At 47.5% G+C, this 20,381-nt stretch overlaps 1 protein-coding gene across 1 annotated transcript; it reads left to right on the top strand.

Annotated features, from left to right (window-relative positions):
• Window positions 1-1,475: 1,475 nt before the first annotated feature.
• LOC130274568 (histamine H3 receptor-like) lies at window positions 1,476-15,291 on the top strand. Its single transcript, XM_056523003.1, has 4 exons — window positions 1,476-1,614; window positions 9,091-9,160; window positions 10,030-10,162; window positions 14,524-15,291. Exons 1-4 carry the CDS (start codon window positions 1,476-1,478, stop codon window positions 15,289-15,291), a joined length of 1,110 nt encoding a protein of 369 aa, XP_056378978.1.
• Window positions 15,292-20,381: the final 5,090 nt, after the last annotated feature.

The raw sequence follows: 20,381 nt of genomic DNA, 5'->3' as shown, positions 1-20,381 counted from the left end.
ATTATTCTACTCCCTCCTCCACTTCCAGCCCTAAGCCAGCACCCCAGGCCCCACAGCCCACAGTACGCCCTCAGTCACCACAGCCCATGGTCACCACAACTCACTAAGTGGCTGTTCGGCAATGAGCCGGGTCTCATCAAGTACATGCGGGAGCTCCTCCTTCCGTTGCCTGGAAGCCCTTACCCCAGTTCCTCTGGCCCAGTCCAAAAGAGCTAAAAGAGACACAGAGGTGCCGCCATCATGGAGGAACTGAGGGCCCAAAAGTTACAGAGGTATGAGCTTAAGCCGTTGCCCTTTGAAGAAAGGCAACTATTGCAACAGGACACAAAACTGTTAGAGGCCCTGTATATTCGCCGACTGGAGCATTCCCGAGAGGGTGAGCCACCCCTAGAGCGCCGATGCGCCACAGGGGTAAAATTTTACCGTGTCCGGGGATTCGGCACCATCATGGACTATCACCATGGTGGATCATTACTCCAAGTGTGTTGTAGTCGTACCAGTCAAAGATCTTACAGCCAAAACCACAGCCCAGATATTCTACTCCCATTGGGTACAAATCCTCAGATGTCCAGAGCCTGTCCTCTCTGACCGAGGAATGGCCTTTGAGGCCCAACTCTTCCAAGAGCTGTGTCAATTTCATGCCTGCAAGAAACTCAGGACAACTGCTTATCATCCTCAATGGAACGGCCTCTGTGAGAGAATCAAGTCTACATTCACATGCTGCGAGCAGTTTCTGTGTACAGACATGAAGAGTGGCCCCGGTTGTTACCCAAACTATTGGAGATTTATAACAACACAGTGCACTGTTCCACTGGATACACCCTGTTCTATTTGATGATGGGCCGACATGGCCAGCTGCCCAAAGATCGCACGTTTGAACTCCAAGCTCCATTCAATAACTCTCTGCAAACTTCTACAGAGTGGGTCTCCAACCACCAAAGAAGGATCCAGGAAGCAAGAGAGACTGTCAACAGAAAGATGGGTAACAGAAAGAAGGGTACCCAGAGGCCGCAGCAAGACTACAACCATCAGGCCTCCACCAAACCTCTCCAGATAGGAGACAAGCTTTGGCTGCGGAAGTTCCCGAGAAATCATAAACTGGACTCCATCTGGGAAACGGAGCCTTATATGGTGACTGCAGTACCCTATCCTGATTCAGATTGGTATGCAATGCAGAAGTCAGGGAACAAACCGCAAGTAGTTCTTCACAATCGAATCAAGTTGTGTCACAAGGAGGATTTGCCTGTGCTCCCGGTGCCACCCTCACCACCAGCCAAACCTGTGAGGGAGTATGTGCCCGGAGAAGGAATTCACCCATCCATGGATGTTCCCATGTTTGCTCCTGGCTGAGCTGCAATCTTCGGTTTCATTACAACCTGTGGGCCTGTGCAACCAACTCTAGTCCCTACACCGGCTCCAGTTCTGTCACCGTTGGTGCAAGAATAACTCTGTTCTCCAGACCACCTTCCTATCCCATGACTGAACCTCCAAGTTCAAGTCTTGTCAGTCCAGAGTTACCACCTACTTCGGCTGCTGGAAGTGGGGAACCTGTTGTATGTCCAGCTGAGTCAAGAACTCCTGCAGAGGTTCCTGAGTCACAAGAGATGGTGCTGCGTATGTCCCAACGGTCCACACAAGGGCAGATATCTGCCAGATACAAAGACTAAAGTACACATAACCAGTACACACAATGTACAGATAAAAAGTACATGTTACGCCGAGCGCTCCGGGTCCCCGCTCCTCCCCGGAGCGCTCGCTTCACTCTCTCCGCTGCAGCGCTCCGGTCACGTCCTCTGACCCGGGGCGCTGCGATCCCGCTGCCAGCCGGGATGCGATTCGCGATGCGGGTAGCGCCCGCTCGCGATGCGCACCCCGGCTCCCCTACCTGACTCGCTCCCCGTCTGTTCTGTCCCGGCGCGCGCGGCCCCGCTCCCTAGGGCGCGCGCGCGCCGGGTCTCTACGATTTAAAGGGCCACTGCGCCGCTGATTGGCGCAGTGGTTCCAATTAGGGTAATCACCTGTGCACTTCCCTATATTACCTCACTTCCCTTGCACTCCCTTGCCGGATCTTGTTGCCTTAGTGCCAGTGAAAGCGTTCCTTGTGTGTTCCTTGCCTGTGTTTCCAGACCTTCTGCCGTTGCCCCTGACTACGATCCTTGCTGCCTGCCCCGACCTTCTGCTACGTCCGACCTTGCTTCTGCCTACTCCCTTGTACCGCGCCTATCTTCAGCAGCCAGAGAGGTGAGCCGTTGCTAGTGGATACGACCTGGTCACTACCGCCGCAGCAAGACCATCCCGCTTTGCGGCGGGCTCTGGTGAAAACCAGTAGTGGCTTAGAACCGGTCCACTAGCACGGTCCACGCCAATCCCTCTCTGGCACAGAGGATCCACTACCTGCCAGCCGGCATCGTGACAGTAGATCCGGCCATGGATCCCGCTGAAGTTCCTCTGCCAGTTGTCGCTGACCTCACCACGGTGGTCGCCCAGCAGTCACAACAGATAGCGCAACAAGGCCAACAGCTGTCTCAACTGACCGTTATGCTACAACAGTTACTACCACAGCTTCAGCAGTCATCTCCGCCGCCAGCTCCTGCACCTCCTCCGCAGCGAGTGGCCGCTCCTGGGCTACGCCTATCCTTGCCGGATAAATTTGATGGGGACTCTAAGTTTTGCCGTGGCTTTCTTTCCCAATGTTCCCTGCATCTGGAGATGATGTCGGACCTGTTTCCCACTGAAAGGTCTAAGGTGGCTTTCGTAGTCAGCCTTCTGTCCGGAAAAGCCCTGTCATGGGCCACACCGCTCTGGGACCGCAATGACCCCGTCACTGCCTCTGTACACTCCTTCTTCTCGGAAATCCGAAGTGTCTTTGAGGAACCTGCCCGAGCCTCTTCTGCTGAGACTGCCCTGTTGAACCTGGTCCAGGGTAATTCTTCCGTTGGCGAGTATGCCGTACAATTCCGTACTCTTGCTTCAGAATTGTCCTGGAATAATGAGGCCCTCTGCGCGACCTTCAAAAAAGGCCTATCCAGCAACATTAAAGATGTTCTGGCCGCACGAGAAATTCCTGCTAATCTACATGAACTTATTCACCTAGCCACTCGCATTGACATGCGTTTTTCCGAAAGGCGTCAGGAACTCCGCCAAGATATGGACTCTGTTCGCACGAGGCGTTTCTCCTCCTCGGCTCCTCTCTCCTCTGGTCCCCTGCAATCTGTTCTTGTGCCTTCCGCCATGGAGGCTATGCAGGTCGACCGGTCTCGCCTGACACCTCAAGAGAGGACACGACGCCGTATGGAGAACCTCTGCCTGTACTGTGCTAGTACCGAACACTTCCTGAGGGATTGTCCTATCCGTCCTCCCCGCCTGGAAAGACGTACGCTGACTCCGCACAAAGGTGAGACAGTCCTTGATGTCTACTCTGCTTCTCCACGTCTTACAGTGCCTGTGCGGATGTCTGCCTCTGCCTTCTCCTTCCCTGCTGTGGCCTTCTTGGACTCTGGATCTGCAGGAAATTTTATTTTGGCCTCTCTCGTCAACAGGTTCAACATCCCGGTGACCAGTCTCGCCAGACCCCTCTACATCAATTGTGTAAATAATGAAAGATTGGACTGTACCATACGTTTCCGCACGGAGCCCCTTCTTATGAGCATCGGATCTCATCATGAGAGGATTGAACTTTTGGTCCTCCCCAATTGCACCTCAGAAATTCTCCTTGGACTTCCCTGGCTTCAACTTCATTCCCCAACCCTGGATTGGTCCACTGGGGAGATCAAGAGTTGGGGGTCCTCTTGTTCCAAGAACTGTCTAAAACCGGTTCCCAGTAACCCTTGCCGTAACTCTGTGGTTCCTCCAGTAACCGGTCTCCCTAAGGCCTATATGGACTTCGCGGATGTTTTCTGCAAAAAACAAGCTGAGAGTCTACCTCCTCACAGGCCTTATGATTGCCCTATCGACCTCCTCCCGGGCACTACTCCACCCCGGGGCAGAATTTATCCTCTCTCTGCCCCAGAGACTCTTGCCATGTCCGAATACGTCCAGGAGAATCTAAAAAAGGGCTTTATCCGTAAATCCTCCTCTCCTGCCGGAGCCGGATTTTTCTTTGTGTCCAAAAAAGATGGCTCCCTACGTCCTTGCATTGACTACCGCGGTCTTAATAAAATCACGGTTAAGAACCGCTACCCCTTACCCCTCATCTCTGAACTCTTTGATCGCCTCCAAGGTGCCCACATCTTCACTAAATTGGACTTAAGAGGCGCCTATAACCTCATCCGCATCAGAGAGGGGGACGAGTGGAAAACGGCATTTAACACCAGAGATGGACACTTTGAGTATCTGGTCATGCCCTTTGGACTGTGCAATGCCCCTGCCGTCTTCCAAGACTTTGTCAATGAAATTTTTCGTGATCTGTTATACTCCTGTGTTGTTGTATATCTGGACGATATCCTAATTTTTTCTGCCAATCTAGAAGAACACCGCCAGCATGTCCGTATGGTTCTTCAGAGACTTCGTGACAACCAACTCTATGCCAAAATTGAGAAATGTCTGTTTGAATGCCAATCTCTTCCTTTTCTAGGATATTTGGTCTCTGGCCAGGGACTACAGATGGATCCAGACAAACTCTCTGCCGTCTTAGATTGGCCACGCCCCTCCGGACTCCGTGCTATCCAACGCTTTTTGGGGTTCGCCAATTATTACAGGCAATTTATTCCACATTTTTCTACCATTGTGGCTCCTATCGTGGCTTTAACCAAAAAAAATGCTGATCCCAAGTCCTGGCCTCCTCAAGCAGAAGACGCCTTTAAACGACTCAAGTCTGCCTTTTCTTCGGCTCCCGTGCTCTCCAGACCTGACCCTTCCAAACCCTTCCTATTGGAGGTTGATGCCTCCTCAGTGGGAGCTGGAGCTGTTCTTCTACAAAAAAATTCTTCCGGGCATGCTGTCACTTGTGGGTTTTTCTCTAGGACCTTCTCTCCAGCGGAGAGGAACTACTCCATCGGGGATCGAGAGCTTCTAGCCATTAAATTAGCACTTGAGGAATGGAGGCATCTGCTGGAGGGATCAAGATTTCCTGTTATTATCTACACCGACCACAAGAACCTCTCCTACCTCCAGTCTGCCCAACGGCTGAATCCTCGCCAGGCCCGGTGGTCTCTGTTCTTTGCCCGATTTAATTTTGAGATTCACTTTCGTCCTGCCGATAAGAACATTAGGGCCGATGCTCTCTCTCGTTCCTCGGATGCCTCAGAAGTTGATCTCCCTCCGCAACACATCATTCCACCTGACTGCCTGATCTCCACTTCTCCTGCCTCCATCAGGCAGACTCCTCCAGGAAAGACCTTTGTTTCTCCACGCCAACGCCTCGGAATCCTCAAATGGGGTCACTCCTCCCATCTCGCAGGTCATGCGGGCATCAAGAAATCTGTGCAACTCATCTCCCGCTTCTATTGGTGGCCGACTCTGGAGACGGATGTTGGGGACTTTGTGCGAGCCTGCACTATCTGTGCCCGGGATAAGACTCCTCGCCAGAAGCCCGCTGGTTTTCTTCATCCTCTGCCTGTCCCCGAACAGCCTTGGTCTCTGATTGGTATGGATTTTATTACTGATTTACCCCCTTCCCGTGGCAACACTGTTATTTGGGTGGTCGTTGATCGATTCTCCAAAATGGCACATTTCATCCCTCTTCCTGGTCTTCCTTCTGCGCCTCAGTTGGCTAAACAATTTTTTGTACACATTTTTCGTCTTCACGGGTTGCCTACGCAGATTGTCTCGGATAGAGGTGTCCAATTCGTGTCTAAATTCTGGAGGGCTCTCTGTAAACAACTCAAGATTAAATTAAATTTTTCCTCTGCATATCATCCCCAGTCCAATGGACAAGTAGAAAGAATTAACCAGACCTTGGGTGATTATTTGCGACATTTTGTTTCCTCCCGCCAGGATGACTGGGCAGATCTCCTTCCATGGGCCGAATTCTCGTATAACTTCAGGGTCTCTGAATCTTCCTCCAAATCCCCATTTTTCGTGGTGTACGGCCGTCACCCTCTTCCCCCCCTCCCTACCCCCTTGCCCTCTGGTCTGCCCGCTGTGGATGAAATTTCTCGTGACCTTTCCATTATATGGAGAGAGACCCAAAATTCTCTCTTACAGGCTTCTTCACGCATGAAGAGGTTCGCGGATAAGAAAAGAAGAGCTCCCCCCGTTTTTTCCCCTGGAGACAAGGTATGGCTCTCCGCTAAATATGTCCGCTTCCGTGTCCCTAGCTACAAGTTGGGACCACGCTATCTTGGTCCTTTCAAAATTTTGTGTCAAATTAATCCTGTCTCTTATAAACTTCTTCTTCCTCCTTCTCTTCGTATCCCTAATGCCTTTCACGTCTCTCTTCTCAAACCACTCATCCTCAACCGTTTTTCTCCCAAATCTGTTCCTCCCACTCCTGTTTCCGGCTCCTCGGACGTCTTCTCGGTCAAGGAAATTTTGGCTGCCAAAAAGGTCAGAGGGAAAAATTTTTTTTTAGTAGACTGGGAGGGTTGTGGTCCTGAAGAGAGATCCTGGGAACCTGAGGACAACATCCTTGACAAAAGTCTGCTCCTCAGGTTCTCAGGCTCCAAGAAGAGGGGGAGACCCAAGGGGGGGGGTACTGTTACGCCGAGCGCTCCGGGTCCCCGCTCCTCCCCGGAGCGCTCGCTTCACTCTCTCCGCTGCAGCGCTCCGGTCACGTCCTCTGACCCGGGGCGCTGCGATCCCGCTGCCAGCCGGGATGCGATTCGCGATGCGGGTAGCGCCCGCTCGCGATGCGCACCCCGGCTCCCCTACCTGACTCGCTCCCCGTCTGTTCTGTCCCGGCGCGCGCGGCCCCGCTCCCTAGGGCGCGCGCGCGCCGGGTCTCTACGATTTAAAGGGCCACTGCGCCGCTGATTGGCGCAGTGGTTCCAATTAGGGTAATCACCTGTGCACTTCCCTATATTACCTCACTTCCCTTGCACTCCCTTGCCGGATCTTGTTGCCTTAGTGCCAGTGAAAGCGTTTCTTGTGTGTTCCTTGCCTGTGTTTCCAGACCTTCTGCCGTTGCCCCTGACTACGATCCTTGCTGCCTGCCCCGACCTTCTGCTACGTCCGACCTTGCTTCTGCCTACTCCCTTGTACCGCGCCTATCTTCAGCAGCCAGAGAGGTGAGCCGTTGCTAGTGGATACGACCTGGTCACTACCGCCGCAGCAAGACCATCCCGCTTTGCGGCGGGCTCTGGTGAAAACCAGTAGTGGCTTAGAACCGGTCCACTAGCACGGTCCACGCCAATCCCTCTCTGGCACAGAGGATCCACTACCTGCCAGCCGGCATCGTGACAGTACACATAAGTATTGTACACCACAAGTCATATACAGTAGTATTGTAGCACTTAACATTTCACAGTCTACTTGTTGTCGCATGTTCGTGCGCAGGATGCTTTCCTAGCCAGAAAGTACTCCTGATACTAAACTAATGCACGTAGTCAATACAAGGTAACAGTAATGTCATAATGTTATCTATAACAGTTGTCTAGTATAAATATGTCTAGAATGAAGTTAAAAATAGTGTTCTGGGGGGGCAAGTGTTTTAAATGCCAAGGGACCCCAGTAGCCAAGGCATTGGGAAGAGAGCATCAGGCAACCCAATACGAAAATGTCTAAGTTCAAAGTATTAAGTCTAGTCATGTATACAATGTCTATTATATAGTCTAGTCATGCATAGTATGTTACATGCATGGTCAAAAATGTCATGTTGTGCATAGTTAACTGTAAAATGCATAGTCCAGTTGTTATATGCATAGGTAAAGGTCCTTAAAGAAAAGTTATATGTCATCACTAATCCTTTTCAAACACAAGTCAAAGCGTGTATAGACAATTTACTCCAATGTTATCCGTTATTTCACACCAGCCTGAAATGGGCGTTTGTTATAAAATGCTTCAGGACTGCATCTGGCCCCACGGCCACTTCGTCCCTCAACTCTGAAAGCCCCCAGGTCGAGGATGACTTGTGTCAAGTAGGGGGGGTTTGTAATGTCCCAGTACAGGACATTGTCACGCTTCGGCTGGCAGGAGGTGGATCCTCTGTGCCAGAGAGCCAGAGAAGGATTGGCGTGGACCGTGCTAGTGGACCGGTTCTAAGTTACTACTGGTTTTCACCAGAGCCCGCCGCAAAGCGGGATGGTCTTGCAGCGGCGGTAGTAACCAGGTCGTATCCACTAGCAACGGCTCAACCTCTCTGACTGCTGAAGATAGGCGCGGTACAAGGGAGTAGACAAGAGCAAGGTCGGACGTAGCAGAAGGTCGGGGCAGGCAGCAAGGATCGTAGTCAGGGGCAACGGCAGGAGGTCTGGAACACAGGCTAGGAACACACAAGGGAACGCTTTCACTGGCACGATGGCAACAAGATCCGGCGAGGGAGTGCAGGGGAAGTGAGGTATACATAGGGAGTGCACAGGTGAACACACTAATTAGACCAACTGCGCCAATCAGCGGCGCAGTGGCCCTTTAAATCGCAGAGACCCGGCGCGCGCGCGCCCTAGGGAGCGGGGCCGCGCGCGCCGGGACAGGACCGACGGAGAGCGAGTCAGGTACGGGAGCCGGGGTGCGCATCGCGAGCGGGCGCCACCCGCATCGCGAATCGCATCCCGGCTGGGGGCGGTATCGCAGCGCACCCGGTCAGTAGATCTGACCGGGGCGCTGCAGTAGCGAGGATGTTGCGAGCGCTCCGGGGAGAAGCGGGGACCCGGAGCGCTCGGCGTAACAGACATGGTCCTGTACTACCCTTAGGCCCTGTTAGGTGACCTGGGGGCTCCCCTGCAGGGTCTCCCCCTGTTGTTTCCAGAATATTGTGTATACTGCTTTAATGTCTAGACAGGATCCTAATGTATAGATAGAGCAGAGGACCTGTGAGAGGTTGTCTCAAGGACCTGTAAGTCTGTCACATGTTATACAGTCACATGATTTGTTGACACATGTTCTCCCAGAGAGTACCAGGTTAACCTTTGACCCGCAACTTGACCAATGGGCCTTTGCCCAGCCCCCACTATATAAAGGGGTGGCCATTACAATTCACTCTCTTCCTTTACTAAGAACCAGCCAGTACAGAGATCCCAGTGCTAGTGACCAGCATCTGGAAGGCCACAAAGCTACAGTCATTCCAGTAAGTTAAAAGTCTATGTCTGCTGTCACTACAAATAGTCAAGTCCTGCATATAGTCAAGCCTCAAGATAATTGTCTCAAGTCTATAACAAATATAATTGGTCCCAGCAAGCTGCGAAGTCCTTCTGGGTTCCTGGCCACCTCTCTGGGAATCTAGCCTAGCTGTGAAGATAATACCATCTGTCTTAAACTCAGTAAAGCCTCCATTAAACCATAACTGGTTGTGGACTCTCCTTTCACTACGAGCCACTGGAATAGCGGAGATACCGTTCGTGTGGTTCCGGTACCAAAACCACTCTGGCGTCACGAACACTATGGGTTAACAACATCTTGCCCGGGGGTTAATACTATCTGATCCCACCACCTACACCACTACACCCGTGGTCCCTCCATACACCGGTGGTCCACCACATGTGCAAGTAACTGGAGTGTCCGGATTCTCATTTTTGCACCTAACGTAACTGGTAGAGTTGTCCAAAATGTTGCATGGACTCACAAAGGGATTCATGAAGTTAGCCAGATCACCTTGCCAAGTGACATTAACATCTGTTGCTAACAACGGACTAATAGCCTCACACTTCAACATCTATTCTCTGTGGATACCACGGGGGAGATTTCTCAAAACCTGTCCAGAGGAAAAGTTGCTGAGTTGCCCATAGCAACCAATTAGATAGTTTCTTTAATTTTGCAAAGGCCTTATTAAAAAGGAAAGAAGCGATCTGATTGGTTGCTATGGGCAACTCTGCAACTTTTGCTCTGGACAGGTTTTAATTTTTGGGATTTACAATGGGGATTTGTTAAATAGAGATAACTGTGTCTTTGTCTTAATTTTTCAGGTGCTTTTAATGTACCCATATATTTACAATACAGGTTGACTAAAGAGTGGAGGCTTGGAAAATATATCTGCAAACTTTGGTTAGTCACTGACTACATGATGTCCACAGCCTCAGTGCTTAATATTGTTCTAATCAGCTTCGACAGATTTGTTTCTGTAACACAGGCAGTAAGTATCTTGTACTGTTTATGCTCTATCTATATTTTTATATTCTGTGCATGTTTCTTCTCAGCTCATGATCCTTTGCTGTACACATCGAAGTCCAGAGCTCAATTTTAGCCCATAGATACAGGAAGGTACACAAGCCTTTCAGTAGAAATGTGAACATATTACATAGTTTTATTATGTTGGTATCCATCATGTAAGGCTGTGTTCACATGTTGTGGCTAATTACTGCAAATCTGAAAATGGAGGTGACAGCGCTGCGTGGTGTGATAAAAGAGGATTGCGTGGAAATTAAAAAACATGAAAGTCGTTCACCTGATAAAGTTGTGTACCCACATACACAACAATGGTGAGCATATAATATAGAAGTGTCCGCAGCCCTCCGGTCAATAATGGTAATCGGGAGAAAGAAGCTTCAGGGGAGACGCCGGCTCAACGTGGTGCAGGACACACGCAGCAGGTAGGTAAAAGCCAAGATGTTTTATTTCCCAGAATGCAACGCGTTTCACTGCCTCAGCAGCTTCATCAGGCATGGGTAAGAGCAGTACAATGGTGCCTTTTATCCTAGCACTAATTAGTCACTGCAGGGACGGGTTAATCACCGCGGACCAATGAGTGCTGGAGAAAATGCATTTATAAATGTCGAGCATATATATACATGGTTACTAAACATTTTTTTTTTTTTTTTTTTTTTGTAGAGGAGGACAATCATGCAGAGTTCATTCCACACAACCAGGAACAATCCAAAAAGAAAATTGTTTAATTTATCCTCTTATCTCCTTTCTGAAAGTGAAATAGATCTCCTTTCAAAAGGATTATCATTTTGTCCGGTATCTAACCCTAACCAGTTTCAACTTTTTTTGGACTTAAATCATTAGATTAGAAAATTAACACTCACCAATCATTTTTCTATGTTAACGAATAACCAGCACACAGTTACCAATACAAATGTTAATTGTGAAAACATTTCTGACTCTTACTTTAAACATGTGGAAGTAAAACCACCCTCCTCCTTTTACCCACTACACCGTCGTGGGAACTTTTTGGAAACTTTTTATACAGTAGTTATGACTGAGTTCAGTAATATTAATAACACCAATATTAAATTTCAAAAGTGTGATAACCTCACTAACAGTGAACGGGCAGCTATAAAAAGTTTACAAAATAATAAACAAATCCTCATACGCCCCGCAGATAAGGGGGACGGAGTTGCCATCCTTAATCGTGGGGACTACATCCTTGAATCTTTGAGAATTCTTCCAGATAAAAATTATTACACTGTCCTTCCCTCAGACCCTTCTTCTGACTACCATCGGATCTATGTCGGTATCATCAATGATGCCTCAGCTAAAGGCATATTCAATAAAAAAGAACTATCTTTTCTTAATATTAATCATTTTTCTCTTCCTCATTTTTATTATTTACCAAAATTACATAAAAGTTCAGTTAACCCCCCTGGTCGCCCCATTATTTCTGGTATTTCATCACTCACGGCTAATTTGTCACATTTTGTTGATTTATTTCTCCAACCATATGTTTTATGTTTACCATCTTATTTGAAAGATTCTTCACAACTTATTTCTGAACTTCAACAAATTAGTTTACCTTCTTCTTTTTCCTTTCTCACTTTAGATGTATGTTCGTTATATTCCAATATTGATACCGACCTAGGTCTGATGGTTATTCAAGATCTCCTTTTTGGTGACATTTCTCTACATATTGATCAAGCCAGGTTCCTGTTACAATCCATATCATTTATTCTCAAACACAATGTTTTCTCATTTGATATTATTTATAAACAGATCAGGGGCTATGCTATGGGGATGCTCTTCGCCCCCAGTTATGCTAACTTATTTATGGGGGCTTTCGAAGCCCTCCACATAGCACAGTCCCTGACCTATTCACCTTATATATTTTATTTTCGGAGATATATAGATGATCTCTTTTTTCTATGGACGGGCATGGAAGAACAAGCCCACAAATTTGTTACCGCTTTAAATTCCAACAAATGGGGGTTACAATTTACTTTGAATTATTCCCCAAATAATATTAGTTTTTTAGATTTAGAAATCACAAATCAAGCTGGTCATATTTGTACTAAAACACATTTCAAGTCGGTAGACGTAAATCGTTTTTGAAACTATAATAGCGCCCACTATCCGAGTTGGCTCAAGGGGGCCCCTTTCGGACAATATTTGAGGGTCCATAAAAATTGTACAACGAAAACAGATTTTTCCACACAAGCAACAATACTGAAAAACCGATTTTTATCGAAGGGTTATCCAGCCCCCTTGTTAACACAAGCATACTATCGTGATTTAGTTAAAAGAGATAAAGAACAAAATGAAAATAAAGAAGTCGACTCAGCAAAAATTTATAATCCTTTTAAATATAATTTTATAACTAATTTCAATCGAGCAGCCACACAGATACATAATATTTTCAAGCGCAATTGGCATATTATTTTAAATGACCATATTCTCAAGGATGTAGTCCCCACAAAACCTGGCAATACGTACAGGAGATCAAAAAATCTCCAAAACATGATAGCCCCTAATAGATTAAAAAAATATATCTAATGACAACTCCTCCCCAATTATTTTGAATCCAGGTTGCACCCCTTGTGGAAAAAATAGATGTTTATGTTGTGGTATGATGGATCCCTTCACGAATAAGTTTTCTTCTACATATACAAAAAAAATGATTTAATATTAATCAAGTTTTAAATTGTTACACCCAGTATGCAATATATCTTCTTTCCTGCAGTTGTAAGCTTCAATATGTTGGACGTACCATTCAGACCATGCGGTGCCGTATGTCTAAACACTGTTCGAATATTAAGAACCAATTCACATTATATAGCATTTTACTATAGTTCACAATAACGATATTTCATCTCTACGTTTAATAATTCTTGAATCCATTCCAGTCGATAAACCTAATCGGTTCCAATATTTAATCAATAGAGAATCATACTGGATTTTTACACTTTCAACTTTAACACCGCATGGTCTGAATGAGACCATAGAGCATGCTCGTTAATTTTTCCGACCATTCTCTCTTGCCGCATTCCCTTCTCTCCTATTTTTTTTCTCCCCATCCCCCTCTCCTGATCCTTTCCCTTGTCCTCTTTTTTTGCTATCGATTTTTATGTTGAATTTTTTATATAACTTTTTTAATATGTTTACATTGCATATACATATATTCATATATCTATTATTCTCTTATATATCCTTATTTGTTATTTCATAAGTTTCATGGTTCGAATACATTAGAAAAAAATGTTTAGTAACCATGTATATATATGCTCGACATTTGTAAATGCATTTTCTCCATCACTCATTGGTCCGCGGTGATTAACCCGTCCCTGCTGTGACTAATTAGTGCTAGGATAAAAGGCACCATTGTACTGCTCTTACCCATGCCTGATGAAGCTGCTGAGGCAGTGAAACGCGTTGCATTCTGGGAAATAAAACATCTTGGCTTTTACCTACCTCTTGCTTGTGTCCTGCGCCATGCAATTACTACAAATGACCTGCAACACAGCATTGTTTACTGCGATTTGGTCATTTGTGTAAAACGCATTTGTTAATTAGTTATGGTACCGCTTATTAGTCACAACATGTGAACCCCTAATGGGGTTTTCTAGCAATAGCTTCTTCTTTGTTACATACCTCCTATTTTTATCAGTTTAGTGGTGCATTGCCATCTAGTTTTCTGCTGAAAATAAGTATTGAACTCTCATATTCAGGGGTTCCAGCTGTAGGACATTGCTTCACCATTATGAGCACATGAACAATGGGCTTCCCCTAGCAAAATCAGCTCTTAGTCGGGAGAGTTTGTCTGGAATTGGACCCTTGGTGATCAGCTTATTGCCCCAGCAGACACATTTAAAAGGTTTTTTTTTTTCCAAAAAGAGAACCTTTCTAAGTTAGTTTACATATAATAAATGAATACAGCTATTCAACAATAGCCCTGGTTTACTATAGTGTTCTTTTCTTTTTATTGGGTTGTGCACCACTGTTGTGCCTGTTCCAAGATCTGTGACAGAATTTGCACCAAAAAAGAAAACAACCAGACTTCCATACCACAATCACTGAAAAAAAAATTGTGTTTTTTATGATTTTTCACCATCCCGACCTAGTTTACTAATAAACTCCCCCAAAATCATGTGAAAATATGGCTGGAAATTCTCACCAAGAAAAAGATAGTCAGAATAGTCTCTTTTTTCTGACCTGTGCATCCCCATAGTAAATAGAGTGAAATCATGTAAGCCTGAAAAAAAATAAAAATAAAAACCCTAAGTAAATCAGGGCCATTGATTTGTTTGTATGAGAAGTATAATATACAACTCCGTTTTACAGGTACATTATCAGTCTCTTCAAAAAAGGCACAGCGTGACGTTTATGAAGATGACGGCAGTCTGGGTAATGTCTTTCCTTCTCTACAGTCCATCCATCTTCTTTTGGGATAGTGCTTTTGGCAATATTCATACTGAAGACGACAAGTGTTTGGCTGGATTCTTTAACACCTGGTACTTTCACTTGGCAACATCAGTGTTTGATTTTTTTCTACCATTAATCTGTATATCATTTTTTAATGTGAGCATCTACTGGAGCATTACTAAACGCAGCAGGAAGAGAAGACAACATTCTGCTCAGGATACATGGAGAGGAAAAACAAAAGACGTGAGGCCATTCGTCATAGCATCTAATCTGGTGCTGCCATCTACTCATGTAGCAGAGATAAAGAATATCCCTTCCCACATTAGAGGGAGATATGAGAAATCCCTAAAGCAAGGCCCAATGTTCTCTTCCACCTTCCATACGGACAATAGTACCAATACTATTCATATCATTAAACTATCCAGGGACAAAAAAGTAGCTAAATCTCTAGCAATTCTTGTTTCTGTTTTTGCTGTTTGTTGGGCTCCCTATACTTTCCTAGTCACCATTGACAGGGCGTGCCAAAACAACTGTGTTGCCCAATATTGGTATGATGTCACAGTCTATATATTATATTTCAATTCAGCAATTAACCCTATATTATATCCATTGTGTCATAAAAGTTTCAGAAAAGCCTTTAGCTTACTTTTACAAATGTGTCTCAGAAAATGGACAGTTTATTTATAAAAAGCTATTTCATATTTCCTTTAGGATTTCTTAGGCTATATTCACACAGTGTTTTTTTTCAGGCACGTAAATAAGCAACATGTCGGTTATTTACGCAGCTGTAAAAAATGCGTCCGTATTTCTACATATTGTGCATTTTTACAAATTAAAAAAATATGCCTGTAAAAACGCTGTGTGAACCTAGCCTTAAAAATATATCAGGACAAGAAAAACAGGAGGAAACACAAAAATAAATCAACTTAAACATTTCAATGGATTGTATGAGATAAAAATCACAATTTCTTTTTTCTACTAACAGTGCCATACTTGCCCAAAAGCTATTTCTACAAGATAGCAAATTGGGCTCCTGGAGTCTTCTGTGCACACTTTTATTGTAAGTAGTGATGAGCGGCAGATGCCATATTCGAATTTGCGATATTTCGCGAATATGAGGACGAATATTCGTCCCATATTCGTGAAATTCGAATATTCGTGATATTCGTGAGGGTTTTTTTTTCCATTGTGAAATTTCGCCATTGCGAAATTTTACTATTGCGAAATTTCGCTATTGCGAAATTTCGCTCGTCTGCGCATGCACGCTATGACATCATGCGAGAACGGAGATCATTTACTGGATCTTTGCCAGTTGCTTTTCGCATCGCGATTTTCTGCTGCCCTGCGAAGCGAAGATGGTGGGAAGTAACTTTTCACCAAGTGAGGAAAAACTGCTGATTTGTGTAATGTCACCACTGTTATTTCATTATATTTAACTGCATTTTAGACTAGTTTAAAAGTTATGATATAAGATCAGATAGAAGTGTTTCCCAAACAGTGTGTCTCCAGCTGTTGCAAAACTACAACTCCCAGCATGCACTGACAGACAATGCCTGCTGGGAGTTGTAGTTTTGCAACAGCTGGAGGCACCCTGGTTGTGAAACACTGTGTTATGTAACAAACTCTCAGTGTTTCGCAACCATTGTGCCTCCAGCTGTTGCCAAACTACAACTCCCTGCATGCAACTCGCTGCATCCCCCCCCTCTCCCCAATGAGAATGTACAGAGTACATTCACATGGGCAGGGGCTTACAGTGTGTTTGTAGCTGAAGCAAAATTTGCGCTGCAGCTCAAACTCTCAGTGGGAAACTACTGTGAACCCCCGCCCGTGTGACTATACCCTAAAAACCCTACATTACACTACACTAACACAAAATAAAAAGTAAAAAACACTACATATACACATACCCCTACACAGCCCCCCTCCCCTCCCCAATAAAAATTAAAAACGTCTGGTACGGCACTGTTTCCTAAACGGAGCCTCCAGCTGTTGCAAAACAACTCCCCAGTATTACCGGACAGCCATTGACTGTCCAGGCATGCTGGGAGTTTAGCAACAGCTGGGAATCACTAGCGTACAATACCCCTATGTCCACCCCTATGCAATTCCCTAATTTAGTCCTCAAATGCGCATGGCGCTCTCACTTTGGAGCACTGTGTTATCTGTGGTATTACATAGGACTGCAGCTCACATCTACTACATTATCTGTACTCATAGAGTTCTCACTGTGTTATATGTAGTGTTACATAGGACTGCAGGTCACATTATCTGTACTCATAGACAGGGGGGTACAACCCATACACCTGTATGGGGCCCAGAGCTTTAGGGGGGCCCGGACGTCCCTGGACCTTTTTTTTTTTTATTGGCCTGTCAGTGAGTGACTGCGACTGTCACTCACTGACCGCTTGGTGCCCGCCAGAATTATGACCGGGCCTCATAGTCCGGGGGGCCCGCACATGAAATTATCTATTTCTGGGGCGCGGGGCCCCTTAAGAATCATTGTAGGGCCGGTCTAATGAGAAATTCTGTGTCTTGACAAGTTCTGTGTCCCGATCAGCAGAGCTGCCAGCACAGACACTGTGATTGCACTGTGATTGGTTGATGGGACGGTGTGTCTGCTCACCGGGACACAGAACTTGTCAAGACACAGAATTTCTCATTACACCGGACAGATCAGGGGCTGATGGGAGTAGAGACGGCATGTGCCCCGCGCAGGCACGCATGTCCACTCCAATCACCTGACCTGTCCCTGCACCGTCCAGCGCTCGGAGCAGCTGCAGCCTCACGCCACTACAACGATCCCCGGCATGGTAAGTAAAGCACGGGGGGCGGGGGGTGTTATGTGGGTGATAAAAGGTGCAGGGGGGGGGGTGTTGTGTGGGTGATAAAAGGTGCAGGGGGGGTGGTGTTGTGGGGGTGATAAAAGGTGCAGAGGGTGGTGGAGTTGTGGGGGGTGATAAAAGGTGCAGGGGGGGGTGTAGTGGGGGTGATAAAAGGTGCAGGGGGGTGGTGTTGTGGGGGTGATAAAAGGTGCAGGGGGTGGTGGAGTTGTGGGGGTGATAAAAGGTGCAGGGGGGGTGTTGTGGGGGTGATAAAAGGTGCAGGGGTGTTGTGGGGGTGATAAAAGATGCAAAGGAGTGTTGTGGGGGTGATGATAGGTGAAGGGGGGTGTTATGGGGGTGATAAGAGGTGAAGGGGAGTGTTATGGGGGTGATAAGAGATGCAGGGGGTGTTATGGGGGTGATAAGAGGTGCATGGGGGGGGTGTAATGGGGGGAATAAAAGGTGCAGGTTTTTTGGGGGGATGATGATAGGTGCAGGGGGTGTTATGGGGGTGATAAAAGGTGCAGGAGGGTTATGGGGGTGATAAAAGGTGCAGGGGGGTGTTATGGGGGTGATAAGAGATGCAGGGGGTTTATGGGTGCAATAAGAGGTGCAGGGGGGGGAATTATGGGGGTAATAATAGATGGAGCGGGGTGTTATGGGGGTGATAAGAGATGGAGGGGGGTGTTATGGGGGTGATAAGAGGTGCAGGGGAGTGTTATGGGGGTGATAAGAGATGCAGGGGGGTTATGGGGGTGCTAAGAGGTGCAGGGGGGTGTTATGGGGGTCATAAGAGGTGCAGGGGGTGTTATGGGGGTGATAAGATGTGTAGGGGGGTGTTGTGGGGGTCATAAGAGGTGCAGGGGGGTTATGGGGGTGATGAGAGGTGCAGGGGGTGTTATGGGGGTGATAAGAGATGCAGGGGGTGTTATGGGGGTGATAAGAGGTGCAGGGGGTTGTAAAGGGGGGGATAAAAGGTGCAGGGGGGTTATGGGGATGATGATAGGTGCAGGGGGTGTTATGGGGGTGATAAAAGGTGCAGGAGGGTTATGGGGTGATAAAAGGTGCAGGGGGGTTTATGGGGGTGATAAGAGGTGCAGGGGGGAATTATGGGGGTGATAACAGAGGCAGGGGGGGTGTTATGAGAGTGATAAGAGGTGCAGGGGGGTGTTATGGGGGATATAAGAGATGCAGGAGGGTGTTATGGGGGTGATAAGAGGTGCAGGGGGTGTTATGGGGGTCATAAGAGGTGCAGGGGGGTGTTATGGGGGTCATAAGAGGTGTAGGGGGTGTTATGGGGGTCATAAGAGGTGCAGGGGGGTTATGGGGGTGATGAGAGGTGCAGGGGGTGTTATGGGGGTCATAAGAGGTGTAGGGAGGGTGTTATGGGGGTCATAAGAGGTGCAGGGGGGTTATGGGGGTGATGAGAGGGGCAGGGGGTGTTATGGGGGTGATAAGTGATGCAGGGAGGTGTTATGGGGTGATAAGAGATGCAGGAAGGTGTTATGGGGGTGATAAGAGGTGCAGGGGGTGTTATGGGGGTGATGATAGGTGCAGAGGGGGTGTTATGGGGGTGATAAGAGATGCAGGGGGTGTTATGGGGGTGATAAGAGATGCAGGGGGTGTTATGGGGGTCATAAGAGGGGCAGGGAGGTTATGGGGGTCATAAGAGGTGCAGGGGGGTGTTATGGGGGTAATAAGAGGTGCAGGGAGGTTCTGGGGGTGATGAGAGGTGCAGGGGGGGTTATGGGGGTGATGAGAGGTGCAGGGGGGATTATGGGGGTGATGAGAGGTGCAGGGGGTTATGGGGGTGATGAGAGGTGCAGGGGGGTTATGGGGGTGATGAGAGGTGCAGGGGGGTTATGGGGGTGATGAGAGGTGCAGGGGGGTTTATGGGGGTGATAAGAGGTGCAGGGGGGTTATGGGGGTGCTAAGAGGTGCAGGGGGTTGTTATGGGGGTCATAAGAGGTGCAGGGGGGTGTTATGGGGGTCATAAGATGTGTAGGGGGGTTTTGTGGGGGTCATAAGAGGTGCAGGGGGGTTATGGGGGTGATGAGAGGTGCAGGGGGGTGTTATGGGGGTGATAAGAGATGCAGGGGGTGTTATGGGGGTGATAAGAGGTGCAGGGGGTTGTAATAGGGGGATAAAAGGTGCAGAGGGGTTATGGGGATGATGATAGGTGCAGGGGGTGTTATGGGGGTGATAAAAGGTGCAGGAGGGTTATGGGGATGATAAAAGGTGCAGGGGGGTGTTATGGGAGTGATAAGAGATGCAGGGGGTTTATGGGGGTGATAAGAGGTGCAGGGGGGAATTATGGGGGTGATAAGAGATGCAGGGGGTGTTATGGGGGTGATTAGAGGTGCAGGGGGGTGTTATGGTGGTTATAAGAGATGCAGGGGGTGTTATGGGGGTGATAAGAGGTGCAGGGGGGTGTTATGGGGGTCATAAGAGGTGCAGGGGGGTGTTATGGGGATCATAAGAGGTGTAGGGGGTGTTATGGGGGTCATAAGAGGTGCAGGGGGATTATGGGGGTGATGAGAGGTGCAGGGGGTGTTATGGGGGTCATAAGATGTGTAGGGAGGGTGTTATGGGGGTCATAAGAGGTGCAGGGGGATTATGGGGGTGATAAGAGGTGCAGGGGGTGTTATGGGGGTGATAAAAGGTGCAGGAGGGTTATGGGGGTGATAAAAGGTGCAGGGGGGTGTTATGGGGGTGATAAGAGATGCAGGGGGTTTATGGGGGTGATAATAGGTGCAGGGGGGAATTATGGGGGTGATAAGAGATGCAGGGGGGTGTTATGGGGGTGATAAGAGGTGCAGGGGGTGTTATGGGGGTTATAAGAGATGCAGGGGGTGTTATGGGGGTGATAAGAGGTGCAGGGGGGTGTTATGGGGGTCATAAGAGGTGCAGGGGGGTGTTATGGGGGTCATAAGAGGTGTAGGGGGTGTTATGGGG

The sequence above is a fragment of the Hyla sarda genome, chromosome 5 (assembly GCF_029499605.1).
Source record: "Hyla sarda isolate aHylSar1 chromosome 5, aHylSar1.hap1, whole genome shotgun sequence".
Lineage (NCBI taxonomy): Eukaryota > Metazoa > Chordata > Amphibia > Anura > Hylidae > Hyla > Hyla sarda.
The sequence above is the reverse complement of the archived record's forward strand: the minus strand, read 5'-3'. Positions and strand labels throughout refer to the sequence as shown.

Bases quoted from the DNA above. Each gene is read 5' to 3' on its own strand.
- LOC130274568 (XM_056523003.1), top strand. From the start codon at position 1,476: ATGACTGAACCTCCAAGTTCAAGTCTTGTCAGTCCAGAGTTACCACCT. The intron at 1,615-9,090 runs GTATGTCCCAAC...TCCTTTACTAAG, and splicing joins GTCACAAGAGATGGTGCTGC to AACCAGCCAGTACAGAGATC. The intron at 9,161-10,029 runs GTAAGTTAAAAG...TTTACAATACAG, and splicing joins ACAAAGCTACAGTCATTCCA to GTTGACTAAAGAGTGGAGGC.